The sequence below is a fragment of the Pocillopora verrucosa genome, chromosome 8 (assembly GCF_036669915.1).
Source record: "Pocillopora verrucosa isolate sample1 chromosome 8, ASM3666991v2, whole genome shotgun sequence".
Lineage (NCBI taxonomy): Eukaryota > Metazoa > Cnidaria > Anthozoa > Scleractinia > Pocilloporidae > Pocillopora > Pocillopora verrucosa.
Genome location: NC_089319.1, coordinates 7,376,528 through 7,392,444, shown reverse-complemented (window position 1 = coordinate 7,392,444; position 15,917 = coordinate 7,376,528). Strand labels below are relative to the sequence as shown.

Genomic DNA, 15,917 nt, shown 5'->3' with positions numbered 1-15,917 from the left:
AGAAATCCTTTAAGGGTCTACTGTGACATAACAGCTGATGGAACATGAATATAATGACTTACAAACAAGAAAGAGTTTAGTGTTTCTGTTGCACACATGCAGTTACAACGGAAATTAAGAATTTTGGAGTAATTGAGGTAAATTAAAAAATAAACGATAAAACAGAACATGATCTAGTGGAGGTCTTAAAGAATGTGTGCTATGGCGAGCGAAAAGAAAGAAAACGAAATAAAATGTTGGAATTATTAATGTCAACACACAAAAAACTGTCTCTAAGAGAGTAGGAAAATGCTCACGTGTGGTACTTACTCCAAAGACTGTTTGATAGTATTGCGAAATGTTTCATTCTAGGAGGCTGGCTACTTGTTGCAAACTTTGTTTCGAACTCTACTTCACCACCAGACTGGACCGCTGGGTCATCATACCGAGGAATCAGAATTTTTACCGACAAAAAAAAACGGGTATCACAGTGAGTGCACTGAAAGAACTCAGGTCACACTTATCTTTCACTCAGCTGAGATTCCACTGCAGTAAGAAACAAGGTCGTACGTTCAACGTGACCACGGTCAGTAACGGCATCGGTGAAGCTGTGGTACTTCAGCGACCAGACGGATGTGCCTTCCTGTTCATGTGGGTCTTTTCAGAGAATGGAAGACGACAACTGCAAGTCGGTCATGGAGTGTGAGAATTGGAATTATCAGGGAAAATGGAGTCATGCTTCAGTTTATGTGGAAATAAGGCTGGACAGATTTGCCGTATACGTTCCACCCAAGTTTCACTGGCATCTATTCTATGGATACTGGTATTGCAATGACCCGTGTTATAGCCTTACCAAATATCATAACAATTTTTGGTTGACTTTTGACCCAGTGTGGAATTACAGTTTCTCACTCTGTAAAAGACAAACAAATTGCGTTCAGTCCTTCGTTTGCTGACGCTGTAAGTAGTTTCTATGAATAACCTCGACTACTGAGGGTAAGACACCAGTCTCTATTTATCCCCGGGGGGAGAGTGGAAAGAAGTTTAGGGGGATCACATGGTTTTCAGGATGAAGAGAGGGGGAATCAGTCGTCGTCAATAGAGTATAAGGGGGGACTGTAGAAAACTGACTGCCAATAAACTGCCAGTTATAACATGAGAACTTTATGGAAGAATCGGGTAAATTTTATCGTGACGCAACTAGAATCCTCCTACTTCCCACCTTCTCCCTTCCCCCGGTGAACATTGTAAAAACGAAGGGGGGAGGGGGGTGGTGGAGGAGAGTAGGAATGGGAAAGAGGGAACACCTGTAGCGAGCCATTTTCAAGGTAATTTTGTGTGACCACCTGAACACCTAAATTATGGTTATTCAACTTCAAAAACAATTTAGAGTGGTCGAGATAGTAATAGAGACTATCTTTGTTTAGAGCTGATAGAATACAAAATAAGCTATACAAAAAAAAAAAGAAAAAAGAAAAAAAAAGAACGAATAGGCAAAAATAGTGACAGGGCATAGCAGAATGCGATTCTCTAAGCATTTCGACTCAGCCAAACATAATGACGACTACCAAAAGATCATAAGGGGATCTGCTGCCACTATAAACCGACTAATTTGCTGAGAAAAACCGGTTTTATTCGTTGACTTAACGGCGCATCTGTTCGTTGATAAATACTTTGTGCATTTATGAAGCAAAAGTTTCCATTATGATCAGGCTCTTACATCTCTGAATATTTCCATTCAGATTAATGTTTGTCCGTTCGTTCGTTTCGCAATCGATATCGTGCTACGACAAATGAACTGAATAATTTGTTAGAGTGAAACCGTTTAAATTGAAATAAGTCCATACAGTTTGCTACTAACTTTTTTAAATGCATTTGTATTGACATCTAGTATACATAAACATTACAGCACGTCTGGTTCTGACCTTGAATGCGAACCAGAGTAAAATTAGCCTAGAGCAATCTGGAAGGCATTTGACCTAAAATTTACACAGTCACATGGAGATAACATCTTTGAATGTACAACTGACATTATACATATAGCATTTCATCAGATTAAAATCTCAGTTGTAAGATTTTCAGGTTTGCTCGATAACCTCAACACTAGCTTGTTCTTATAATGATCGGTGTTATATGGCTATACATTTTCCTTTCAATATAGTAGTGTTATAAAGTAGTTTGCAATATCTTGTATATGCGTTGGCAATTTGCATGATGTCAAGGACAATTAAGGATTTTCTAGTGAGAGTAGTGAATATCATTTAATAACAGTATCTGAACTTTGCGGTGGCACAATCTGTAGGCTATATGTGTCAGTTATGAGGGTTTGTCATCTAACGTGTAAAATATGATTTACAACTTCAAAATTCTCACAAATAGAAGTGTATTGATTTAAATAAACGGTTTCCATTGTAAGTGTAATATGGTCAAATAAAAGTTTTTTGCAATGTAGCTTGAGATCCTATTTCACACTGTTTAAGGAAATCTACACCAAGATAAATAAGTTAGCTGTCAATTATGAATGAACTAAACTTCCCCCCTCCGGCAGCCTTTTTCAGTCCATTGTGAGGTTCTGGGCAGTGAAAACCCAATTCGCCAAAGATTCGCACCCATAGAAGCCACACAAAACGGATTATCACAGTGTACTTGGAAATTGTCAGAACTACATTACAATAACTTTGTGGCGACTATTCCATAATAGCACTGAGTTACTTGGAACATTAAATCACCACGAGATCGTTTATGTGACATGGAAAAGCGAGATGGCTGAGCGAAGTCGTGTAGCTTTCGTTTAGAGATCATTCTGTGGTCTATTCAGTCTTACATCCATGTAAAGAAAATAAAATCTTGTCACAATGGTGATCAATTAAGACCCTTTCTGTGGGGTTTTATCGAATCAGTTGTGATTCGCTAATAGGCAAAGGTTTCAGTCGCAGGCAACAGACGACAACGAAAAAATTTGTTCGACTTGTGTTTCTTAAGTATCTACGAACCACATGCAGGCTTCGTGGCTGACTCAGTTTATCTTTGTGACCCTTCATATATTCCTGGCGTTCACGGTGGCGAAGAGAGACTTTTGCGGAAACGTTTTAGAAACTCAAGTCAGTAAGTAATAGGCTTTGAAACAGCTTCATTACATTTTTCATTCATTTTGTTTCTGCATCATCAATGTCGACATGCAAATGTCTCTTTACAGACTTTGCCTCAGTCGGTCACGTCATCAGCAAAACTTATGTTTTTGACGAGTTGGAATGTCACCTAAAATGTATGGGAAACAGTTGTTGTAAATCATATAATTTTCATCCCAATGACAATGATGATTCGAATCAATTCGTTGAGGGTAATTGTGTCGATATTTCTCATGAACGAGCCGCACGAAGAAGGGCAGGTCAATGTCAACCCAGATACAAAGGAATTACTGTAGAAACTATGACACGGTCTGTCATCCTAGAAAAACGCACGTTTGCACCTCGCTAAAAAATATGGTTCTTTTTGTGACTGGATCGATATTGCGTTAATCTACTGGCCTCCATATTAACCCCGCATATTTTCATGGATAATAGTAAAGGCTAGGGAATAAACGAGACCGCAAACCTGCTCCACTATAATGATATCATTGTAGGAAAAGTTCAAAGATGCGTTTATTTTAAAAGATCTAAAGTTTTTCCTGTAAAAATGTGTTTTTTTATCCTTTCGGTGTATCGAAAATAATAAAATTGTCAGGCGTTTCCTCGAGTAGTTTGATATCCCATTCAACTTTACTAAATCACCTCGTATACCATTTTCTTTTGATTATTATGGCATTGGCGCAAGAAAAATTGTCATGAAATGGTTCTCTCAGATCATTAAGTGAAGGTTGCATTGCACTTTGATCTTTTTGGAAGCTAAGAAAGGTTCGAGCTCCTAGCATCCTGCTCGCTTATGCAAGGTGATCCGGGACACGCGGGACTCAATTAGAGATAGGGAGTACTGGATCGAGCCCGAAAGCAATGGAAACCCTTTAAAGGTCCACTGTGACATGACAACTGATGGAGGTAAGCTATTCATGGGAAATACTTAGTTTTAAGACATTGACTATTCAGTGCTATGTTGAACATGTGGAGACAAGAAAAATCAAATTTCATTTAGCATCGATTGAGGGAAGCACAACCAAAGAGAGATAACTTAAACAAGGCAAGCATCGGTCATGACTGTTCTCTGAAAGGAGAGTTTTATGGTGCAATGTATTAAAGCAAAAGCATATAGAAATGGAACTTTTGTTTACGCAGAAGACCATAAAACCTTTATCTGCGGGGAAAAGTGAGGAAAATGAGGATCCGAAGCAAATTACACAGAAGAAGGAATTATACGATTGATCTTTTGGCAGGGGAAATACTTCATCTGTAAAAACTATTCTGAAGATAAAATTCATCATACAGTCTAATTGCTATTAGCTGGCCAAGTTGCTAAGCAAAGTTCAAAGCCATGGCATCCACAGTCTAGTTTTTAACACATTTGACGGCAAAGGTGGGTGGGTAATTAACTCTTTGAAAACGTAAAATGCAGTAAGTTTGATAATTCCCTACATAAACTTTCTTGAGGCTTAGACAAAATTGATTTGGTTTATTTCTACACTAACGTTAGAGGGTTTGGGTTGCGACTGTGGATGCTTCAACACCAAAATCAAACACTTGTTTTTACGAAATGCGAAAATCTATGTGCGCTAAATAATTAGTTGATTGAAATATTAGAGAAATTTTCAGTTGAGTGTTGACGCAGTGTAGAATTGCATGCTTTTTCTTTTTGAAATGTCTGAAAAAAGGTTGCACCATATTCCCAATCATCACTCAGACCTGAAATATTTATCTTGGTCACTTGTGATTTACCGCCTTGAGGTCATTGTTATGTGTTTATTATGAGTTCTTATTGGCTCCTCAGGATATTTATCTTGGTTCTGATTGGCCATTTTGATACACTTGGTTTTGGTTTATGACACTCAATTCAGAATCGTTCATTCCAAAAGCAACTTTCTTTCAGTAGGTCGTTTCGATGAATATCCTTAACTTCTAAGGGTAAGCAAGCAAGACCAACCGTTCTCTCTCAACACCAAAAAAGTTAAACAAAGAACTTTGAAATGAAACTACTTAAAGGGGTAGAAGGTGCTGATGGGAAAAGGATGACTTATTTTAGTCGAGTTCCATTAATCAAGCAAACTTCCCCCGCTTTATTGTGAACTCGTAACTAGATCAATGGCGAAGCCGATAAGTTTTTTTTTAGCTTCAGTGACGGAGTACGCAATCACGTGCCATTTCGATTTGAAGTGTTGTGTGCGACCGTTGAGCACGAAATTCTCTTATTTAAAATTTAAAAACAATTTTGAGTTGTCAAGTAGTTGAAAAAATCCGTCTGTTTAAAATAGAGAAAGGACGAGTCATTATCAAATGTACAAAAAATAACCAAGGAACAAAAATTCGTGTGAAGAAGAAGAAGGTAGTTATTCCTTAGTCAGCTTAACATTATTGACTGTTACAAACAAAAAGGAAACTAGTCTTTTCGTTGACTTTGTGATGGATTTGTTTACTGTTATATATTGTATGGACTTAAAGTGTTTTGCATGATGTTTCTTCTTATTTCTCTGAATATTTCCATGCAGATCAAGTCGTTCTGGATGTTTTCTTGTTGTCTCATTTCGTGTTTTTAAGTATTAGCTATCGTTTTATGGTGAGCGAAATGAAGAATTTATGGTCTGCCTGCTTAATGACCATCTTGTCGCGGAAGCTATTGAATTACGCGAGGGAAAGATGAACTCAAATCATTTGCATGATTTTAAAAACAGTGGTTTCTGTAAATATGTAGAACTTTCGACTCTATTGATATATTGGCCAAAATAATTAGAATTTGGAAAAAACCAATATTGTCCCTGATAATCATATTTCAGCCCATATATGCTGTGTTCATTTTATAAATATGAATTAAACTGTGTTGTTCAAAATATAATTTGTGCCCCTGTACTGTCGAGTTTTTGAGGCATTAACCACCAGGAGATCGCTAGTGTAGGATGGAAAGACCAGGGAGTGTACGTCAAGTCTGGCATCTTTAAATGGTTTGGAGACTATTATTTGGGCCCTTACGATGTATTTATTTCATATCAAATAAAAGCATAAAAGACCCCTCTTAAGATCCCTCCTGTTTTTAAGAAACTATCATAGCTACAGTCGACAGATCAGCTGTAAATAATAAAGGAACTAAACTTCCCCTCTGGCGACTTTGTCTAGTCCATTGTGAGATCCTACCGGCGGCGATGAAAACCAGACTCGCCTACGTTTCGTATAGAAACAACACCAAACAGATTATGTCAAACGATCGAACTTGACAATTTTCAGAACTACATTACATTATATTTGGGATGAATGTTTTATCATTGCATAAAGTTGTATGGAGCATTAAGTCACCGCTTAAGCGATTGTGTGAGATGTGAGAGCCTGGTACCTGCTTGGGAAGCTTTTCATCGTCAATAACGTGACGCAAAATGAACTTGTTTTAATGGTAATTTAGGCCTCACTCTAGACGTATAATAAGTGGGTTTATGAAAATAGTTATTAATAATTAACAAGTTTTCTTTCGCAGACAACGAGCGACCACAACCCAAGTTTTTCACCGTGATACAAATACTTGCGAACGATTCACATAACAGAAACACCATGCACGCTTCATGGCTGACACAGTTGTGTCTTAATGTATCCTTGACCGTTTACTTCGTTGCAACGGACAGAGACTTTTTGGAAACAAAGCTAAAGTTGATAAATCAGCTGTCAATAATAAATGAACTAAACTTTCCTCCTGCGGCAACCTTTTTATATCCATTGTGAGGATCTGGGCAAAAAACAAATGAACTCGTCAACGATTTGCAACGACGCAACACCTACTAGATTATAATTCCAATCAAATGAACTTGAAAACTCTCACGAATTCGTCACAATATTTTCTTGGCAATTGTTATACAGTTTAACACTACGAAACATCGTCCAAAAAAGTTAGATTCAATAATTTTTACATGATTTTACTTCGTTTTAGCCAAGCCTATTTACATACCAACGTACGAAAAATACCAAAAAAATTAAAATAAAAAATGATTGTATGAATTAGAAGAAATTAAACCGCTTTGAGTTGCCTTCTTTGGCTTTTTTAGTTCTTCTTACTTTTGTCTAACAGATTCTTTTTTTTTAATCCTTGTGGAATATGATGAAAACAGCGGTTCAAACTAGTCCTGAAAGATTCTGTCTTATTTGCCGAAGCGGAAAAGGGGTGAGTACTGAATCATTTATGATCCAAAAATTGTTTCCTGTTTAGTAAAATTACTACGTGATGCAAATGAAAGAAATACCGCGGGTGATTTATTCGCCACAGAGTGTTTTGACCAGCCATTATCAACAAATAGCCTCGACTTGGTATTCAATGTTATTCTAAGGTAGACTAGCATTTTTGCAGCAGCTGCGTGGAGCAAACGACCAGAGGCTCGTTGAATGCCAAAAGATATTATGCTTCCTTGGAGGTTGAAGCAATTGGTCTTTGTATCTTTTCACATTTTTCTGGTAGTGTTGTTCGTTGGGGCGAACAATGACTTTTGTGCAAGCGTTTTTGAAACTCAAGTTGGTAAGTAATAACTCGATCAGAACCTGCAGCTTCATTTTTTTATAGTTGATGTTTCTACATCGCCAATTTCCTATTGCAAATTTTTCAGATTTCACTTTACTTGATCACGTCATCAACAAAACTGATGTTGCCGATGAGTTTGAATGTCAGCTAAAATGTATGGGAAACAAAAGTTGCAAGTCGGTTAATGTTCATCGCAATGGCAATAATGCGAAGAAGCTTTGCGAGCTCAACAACAAAACCCGGCAGATGAAGCCAGGTGATTTTAAACGGAAGAAAGGATCTACATACTATGGTTCAGTTCAGGTCAGTTGAAAATATGTTTCTGGTGTACACATATTCCTTTTTATATTCGAGAGCGGCACAAGGCGAAGATAAAGAAACAAAAAATCTCTTTGATAATCCGTTTTATGCTAGAAATTTGGAGCACTGTTACCCTTTTTAACAACTTTCATTATCATCATAAACTTATCCTCATTTTCATAATTATCGTTTTTTTATTGTGCAAAGAAGAAAGCTAACTGAGAAAATTCAACTGCAAAAGCTCTTATTAAACAATTTTAGAGCGTGTGTGTAATTATACATGGTCTTGTTATACTTGGTTTTGCTCACTGTATTCCCGAAAAAAATGTATAAACAAACCTCTTATTCTACTCTTTAAACCTGGCAATAGAAATCTAAAGAAGTATCCCAAGGCCAGTGGAGATTGATTTACGATTCATTGGCCTCCCTTTATTTCTTACATCTGAAATGAAAAAAAAGATAAGTTGGGGGCTGTCCTGGTGTACTGGCACACGAGGGAATTCCTATTGTTTTCATAACCATACATGGAGTTATGACGCAGTTCGTTAATGTTTCCTTTTTTTGTGTACCGGTACACGAGGACACAACCAAAAGTTGTCTTATGCTGTTAAAGGCTACTCGAAGTTAAAAATATAAATTAAAGGAACTCAAACAATCACCTCAAAAAAAATGCCCTATTGAATACCTATCCTAAAAACCGACGAAAAACAACACGAAGAAACATCTGTATGTAATATGTTTTGATAAAACCAACGCAGGGCACTTGTGTGGATGTTTCTCGTCAGCGAAGCGGCAAAACGATGGGCGGCCAGTGTCATCCGAACTACAAAGGAAAATTGTGCCAAACACGTAAGTAATAAATATCCTTTAACCCAAGAATGACTATTTGATTGGTTCTTAGCTATGCTCTATTGGAGGACAGACGCATAAGTGGCGTCATCATTCACAAGTTTCGCTTCTTTATTATATTAAACAAATTGATTCCATTTTTCCGTGCGTTCAGTTGTTAGTTACATTCTCCTCTCAGAATCAGTCATTAGGGTCAAGGAAATAAAGGAAATGATCACCTACCAGGCAAGCCGTCGATCGTTAAACAAAGACTCCCTGTCATTACCGCAGGCAATGTGTAACGAAAAGCGTAGATAATATGAGTATTGATGTAAAGGGTTAAAGCACAATTATAGATTTTGTTGATGATAATAAGAGCTGCGATTTAGAAACTAAATTTGATCTTTTTCTTTGAAAATTATCAAGTGAGACTTGGCCATTCTGCTGCAAATCCTGGAAAATCTTGCAAGGATATTCTTGAATCAAAAGACTCTGAAGGAGATGGGGAATACTGGATCGACCCTGAGGGCAAAGGAAATCCTTTGAAGGTCTACTGTGATATGAATACTGACGGAGGTAAGTGAATGGTACTAAGAGATGATACCACATAAAAATATGCATCGCAATCTGTCATGTCCAAATCATTCAAACAAATCAAGATATCAACACTATTTTACATTAAACAAATCCACAAGATTTCGCATTTCTATACCTAGAATATTTTAGAATTGATGTGAGATGTACGGTCTTTATTTAACATTGCTAGGAGGCTGGCTTCTTACATCCAACTTTATGGTGGATAGCTCGACCATTCCTCCCGCTTGGACCGCTGAGCCATCGTACCGCGGGATCAGAAAATTCATAAATCACAAAATGGGTATCACAATTAGCGCCATGAAAGAACTCAGAAGACACTTGTCTTTCACTCAGATGAGATTCCACTGCAGCAAACAACAGGGACGTACATTCCACGTGACCACTGCTACTAACAGCTCTGGTGATGCTGTAGTCCAGTATTTCAGCGGTCAGACGAACACCCGGCCAGACTCGTGTCTCTCTTTTGTTAGAATGAAAGATGACAACTCTTATCTCGCCAGGTATTGTGCCCAATGGGGAAACAGCGGATTCGCAGGGAAGTGGGGGCATAGAAACAAAGACAGTGGAACGCGTTTGTACGATCACACTGCATATGTTGCTCATCAGTATCACTGGCTGACAACCTCTGGAGAGCGCTTGTGCGACGACAGGAACGACAACACCTTTATAACTTTGTCAAAGGGAGACTTTTGGAAGATTTTTGTTCGTTAAACAGTTAGCAAGTGGCACAACTGACAGGATAAACACATACTTAACTACCGAATTATACTTAGTGGCCTTAAAAAAGTGAAATGTTTTCACGAGGGTTTAACGAAACGTTTGAATATTATAGGATAGCGCGAGTGAATTCATAGACCGATTTAGAGTTGTCAACAGATTATCATTTCTTACGAGGGCGATAAATAAACAATTCAAAACTTAAAAAATGGCGCTGCTAGTATAGGGGGGGATCGTGCCTTATCAGTCATACTAAACTTTCACCCTTGAAATTATGCCGGGATATTATGAAAGCCAGGAGATATAATTTAACAACTCAAAACAGAATTAGTTGCTCCAGGGCGGCGTAAGGATGGATCTTTTTGATGACATTCTGATTTAAATGCGGGGGAATCAATGGATAGCATTCGTGTTTGACACCATCTTTCTCGCGTGTATCTCGCGTGACACTGACCGCTCTTAGTCTTACCGTTTCGCTCACTGGAAACATCGGCACAATTGGCGTGGTTTGGGTTAAATAAGACAAAGTGTAAATAAGTCTTTTTGGATTGTGTAATGGTAGAAGTTTCTTTGAATGACATTTTCAATGAAGCATTCGGTTACAGAGGTATTTTCAGAAGGGTCTGCTGTTAAATCAGGCTTGTAAGAAAAGTGCTTCACTACGAAATCGTAAGAACTTTTTTAAGAGTGGTGTAGATTTTTCAGAGTTAAAACTAAATTTAAACGTAATGTGTTTCACGGATTTTAAGTGCAAAAATATTTCTTGAAATTTTGCTTAAAGTTGAGCGTCAAATGAAATGCGCATAATTACACAGTTTTATTGTCTGTTTAGGTACTTGATATTTGTCCCGCTTGGCTGTCTGTACAATATTTTTTTGCTCACTTGCAAAGCATTCAACGAGCTTCAGGTCGTTTGCTTTAAGCAGCTGCTACCAAAGAGCTAGTCCACCTAAGGATAACATTGAATACAAGTCGAGGCTATTTGTTGATAATAGCTGGTCAAACCACTCAGCGGCAAATAAATCACCCGGGGTGTTTCTTTCTTTTTCAGCATGTAGTAATTTTTACTACACAGGAAGACAATCTTTGGATCATAAGTGATTCAGTAGTCACCACTTCTCCGCCGTTGGAAAAATAAGACAGAATCTCTCAGGACTAGTTTAAACCGCTGTTTTCATCATTCTCCACAATAATTAAAAAAAAAATATGTTAGACAAAATTAAGAAGAACTACAAAAGCCAAAGAAAGCAACTCAAAGCAGTTTAATTTCTTCTAATTCATACAATCATCTTTTAATTTCATTTTTCGGTATTTTTCGTTCGTTGGATATGTATAGGCTTGGCTAAAACAAAGTAAAATCATGTAAAATTTATTGAAGCTAACTTTTTTGGACGATGCTGCGTAGTGTTTAACTATAAAACAGTTGCCAAGAAAATATTATTACAAATTCGTTAGAGTTTTTAAGGTCATCCGACTAGAATTATAACATATTTGGTATTGTGTCTATGCAAATCGTTGGTGAGTTGGTTTGTTTCTGCCCAGATCCTCACAATGAATATAAAAAGGTTGCCGCAGGGGGGAAGTTTAGTTCATTTATTATCGACAGCTGATTAATGAACTTTAGTTCAGTTTTCAAAAAGTCTCGGTTCACCACAATGAACCAAACGGTCAAGAATACATGCAGGTACATTAAGAGTCACAAACACAAACTGTGTCAGCCACGAAGCGTGCATGGTGTTTCTGTTATGTGATGTGTTCGTGAGTATTTGACAATTTTCACGGTGAACAACCTGGGTTGTGGTCACTTGTTGTCTGCGAAAGAAAACTTGAAAGTTTTCTCACGAGGTAAATGAGGTATAAAAATGCTTGAGGAAACGCCTGACATTTTGAGTATTTTCAATGCACCGAAAAGATCATAAATACATTTTTACAGGCAAAAGTTTAAAACTTTTAAAATAAACACAATCTTGGAACTTCTCCGACAAAATGAAATCCTTATAGTGGAGCAGGTTTGCAGCCCCGATTATTCCCCAGCCTTTACTATCATCAATGAAAATATGCTGGGATAATGTGGAGGACAGTAGATTAACGCAATATCTATCGAGTCACAAAAAAGATCCACATTTTCTAGCTTGCGCGGTGCAAACATGCGTTTTGCTGGGATGACATGCCGTGTCAACGTTTTAACAATACTTACGTGTTTGACACCATCTTCCTTTGCTGCTGGGTTGACATTGTCCTGCCCTTCTTCTTGCGTCACGTTCACGAGAAATATCGACACAGTTACCCTATACGAATAGGCCACTTCCGAATTCTCGCGGTTCAGTGATCTGGTACCGAAATTACGACGCGCGGACGAGGCTAAATGCGAAGTCGTCCTCTTCGGTATGAAGAGTAAAGTGCCGTGGTGCGTTCAGTTGTTAATTGCATTCTCCCTCAAGAATCAGTCATTGGGGCCAAGAAAATAAAGGAAATGATCACTTACGAGACAAGCCAGTCATCCTTAAACAAGAGACTCCTGCCATTGCCTTAAGCAAAGTGTAACGGAAAGTATAGAGAATATGAGTATTGATGTAAAAGGTTAAAACGCATTTATAGAATGTGTTGATGATGATAAGAACTGCAATTTAGAAGCTAAATTTGATCTCCTTCTTTGAAAATTATCAAGTGAGACTTGGCTATTTTTCTGTAAATCCTGGAAAATCTTGCAAGCATATTCTTGAATCAAATGACTCTAAAGGGGATGGGGAATACTGGATCGAGCCCGAGGGCAAAGGAAACCCTTTGAAGGTGTATTGTGATATGAAAATTGACGGAGGTAGGTAAATGGTACCAAGAAATGATACCACATCACACTGAGCGCAATGAAAGAACTCAGGTCACACTTATCTTTCACTCAGCTGTGATTCTGCTGCAGTAAGAAACAAGGTCGTATGTTCCACGTGACCACGGTCAGTAACAGCACTGTTGAAGCTGTGGTCCAGTACTTCAGCGACCAGACGGATGTGCCTCCCGATTCATGTGGGTCTTTTCAGAGAATGGAAGACGACAACTCTAAGTCGGTCATGGAGTGTGTGAGTTGTAATTATCAGGGAAAATGGAGTCATGCTCTGGTTTATGTGGAAGTGAGGCTGTACAGATTTGCCGTATACGTTCCACCCAAGTATCATTGGCATCTATTACATGGATACTAGTATTGCGATGACCCGTATTTTAGCCCCGGAAAATCTATGTGCGCTAAATTATTAGTTCAACCAAATATCATATCAATTTTTGGTTGACTTTCGACCCAGTGTGGAATTACAATTTCTCACTTTGTAAAAGACAAACGAATTGCGTTCAGTCCTTCGTTTGTTGACGCAGTAAGTAGTTTCTATGAATAACCTCGGCTACTGAGGGTAAGACACCAGTCGTTAGTTATCCCAGGGGGCGGGGGAAAGAAGTTTAGAGGGATCACATGGCTTTCAGGATGAACGGAGGGGGAATCAGTCGTCGTCAGTAGAGTACAAGGGGGGAGACTATAGAAAATTGACTGCCAATTAACTGCCAGTTATGACATGAGACTTCATAAGAAAATTACAGAACCTTAAGGGAGAATCAGGTAAATTTCATCGTGACACAACTAGAATCCTCCTACTTCCCCCCCCCCCCCCTTTCCCCCGGCGAACATTGTCAAAACGAAAGGGGGAGGGGATGGTGGAGGAGAGTAGGGATGGGAAGGAGGGAACACCTGTAGCGAGCCGTTTTCAAGGTAATTCTGTATAACCATCTTAACGCCTAAATTATGTTTATACAAATTCAAAAACAATTTAGAATGGTCGAGACAGCAGTAGTAAAATCTCTTTGTTTAGATCTGACAGAATACAACATAAACTATACAAAAAAAAAAGCAAAGAACGAATAGACGAAAAAGTGACAGGACATAGCAGAATGCGATTCTCTAAAAATCTCGACTCAGTCAAACATATTGACGACTACCAAAAGATCATAAGGGGATCTTTCGCCACTATAAACCGACTAATTTACTGAGAAAGACTGGTTTTAATAGTTAGCTTAACGGCGCATCTGTTCGTTGATAAATACTTTATGCATTTATGAAACAAAACTTTCTATGATGATCAAGTTTTTACATCTCTGAATGTTTCCATTCAGATTAATGTTTGTCCGTTCGTTCGTTCGTTCGTTTCGCAATCGATATCGTGTTACGGACAAGTGAACTGAATAATTTGTGAAAGTTAGTCAGTTTAAACTGAAATAAGTCCATACAGTTTGCTACTAACTTTTTTATATGCGTTTGTATTGACATCTAGTATACATACACATAACAGCGCGTCTGGTTCTGACCTTGAATGCGAACCAAAGTAAAATTAGCTTAGAGCAGTCTAGAGTGCATTTGACCTAAAATTTACACAGTCACACGGAGATAACATTTTTGAATGTACAACTGACATTATACATATAGCACTTCGTCAGATAAAAATCTCAGATGTAAGATTTTCAGGTTTGCTCGATAGCCTCAACACTGGCTTGTTCTCAGAATGATCGGTGTTATATCGCTATACATTTTCCTTTCAATAAAGTAGTGTCATAAAGTAGTTTTTCATATCTTGCATATGCGTTGGCAATTTGCATGGTGACAAGGACAATTAAGGACTTTCTAGTGAGAGTTGGGAATATTGTTTTATAACAGTATCTGAACTTTGCAGTGGCGCAATTTGTAAGCTATATGTGTCAGTAACGGGGGTTTGTCATCTAAGTTGTAAAATATGATTTACAACTTCAATATTCTCAGAAATAGAAGTATATTGGTTTTAATAAACTGTTCACGTTGTTAGTGTAATATGGTCAAATAAAAGCTTTTTGCATCGTAGTTGAGACCCAGTTTCACACTGTTTTAAAGAAATCTGCACCAAGGTAAATAAGTCAGCTTTCAATTATGAATGAACTAAACTTCCCCCCTCCGGCAACCTTTTTCAGTCCATTGTGAGGTTCTCAACAGTGACAACCCAATTCGCCAAAGATTCGCATAGAAGTCACACAAAACGGGTTATCACAGTGTACTTGGAAATTGTCAGAACTACATTACAATAACTTTGTGGCGACTATTTCATAATAGCACTGAGTTACTTGGAACATTAAATCACCACGAGATCGATGATGTGACATGGAAAAGCGAGATTGCTGAGCGAAGTCGTGTAGCTTTTAATTGTCAGCCGTTTAGAGATCATTATGTGGTCTATTCAGTCTTATATCCATATAATAAAAATAAAAGCTTGTTACAATGGGGATCAATTAAGACCCTAACTGTGGGCGTTTATCAAATCAGTTACCATTCGCGAAACAGCTAGGCTTCCAATCGCAGGCAACAGGCGACAACGAGTAAATTTTTTCGACGTGTGTTTCTTAAGTATCTACGAACGACATGCAGGCTTCTTGGCTGATTCAGTTTGTCTTTGTGCCCCTCATGTATTCCTGGTTTTGGTGGTGGCGAACAGGAACTTTTGTCGAAACATTTTAGAAACTCAAGTCGGTAAGTAATAGGCTTCGAGCCAGCTTCATTACATTCATTTTGTCTCTGCATCAACAATGTCCACATGCAAATGTCTCCTATCAGATTTTGCCTTACTTGGTCGCGTCATCGGCAAAACTAATGTTTTTGACGAGTTCAGTTTCACCTTAAATGCATGGGAAACGGTTGTTGCTAGTCATGCAACATGGAATACTTAGTTTTAAGACATTGATTATTCAGTGCTATGTTGAACGTGTGGTGACAAGGAAAGTCAAATTTCGTTTAGCATCGATTGGGGGAAGTACGACCAAAAAGAGTTTACTTAAACAAGGCAAGCATCCGTTACGAATGT

The 15,917-nt window shown here is 38.1% G+C and overlaps 1 protein-coding gene and 1 pseudogene across 2 annotated transcripts; both read left to right on the top strand.

The window, feature by feature from the left end:
- Positions 1-7,200: 7,200 nt before the first annotated feature.
- Positions 7,201-11,422, top strand: LOC131769779 (fibrinogen C domain-containing protein 1-like). 2 transcript variants are annotated; one of them, XM_066171266.1, is made up of 5 exons: positions 7,201-7,263; positions 7,700-7,917; positions 8,673-8,763; positions 9,169-9,318; positions 9,509-11,422. In XM_066171266.1, the coding sequence occupies exons 2-5, from the start codon at positions 7,771-7,773 to the stop codon at positions 10,048-10,050; spliced, it is 930 nt and encodes a 309-aa protein (XP_066027363.1). In that variant the 5' UTR covers positions 7,201-7,263; positions 7,700-7,770; the 3' UTR covers positions 10,051-11,422. The 2 variants fall into 2 exon arrangements, with proteins under 2 accessions (XP_066027363.1, XP_066027362.1); XM_066171265.1 differs by lacking the exon at positions 7,201-7,263 and adding an exon at positions 7,463-7,611.
- Positions 10,612-15,917, top strand: part of LOC131769755 (angiopoietin-related protein 1-like) — a 27,607-nt pseudogene continuing 22,301 nt past the window's right edge.

Excerpts from the sequence above, each read along its gene's own strand:
- LOC131769779 (XM_066171265.1), top strand. The coding sequence starts at position 7,482 with ATGCCAAAAGATATTATGCTTCCTTGGAGGTTGAAGCAATTGGTCTTT. Across the intron at positions 7,918-8,672 it reads CATACTATGGTTCAGTTCAG|GGCACTTGTGTGGATGTTTC; the intron begins GTCAGTTGAAAA and ends AAACCAACGCAG. Across the intron at positions 9,319-9,508 it reads TGATATGAATACTGACGGAG|GAGGCTGGCTTCTTACATCC; the intron begins GTAAGTGAATGG and ends TAACATTGCTAG.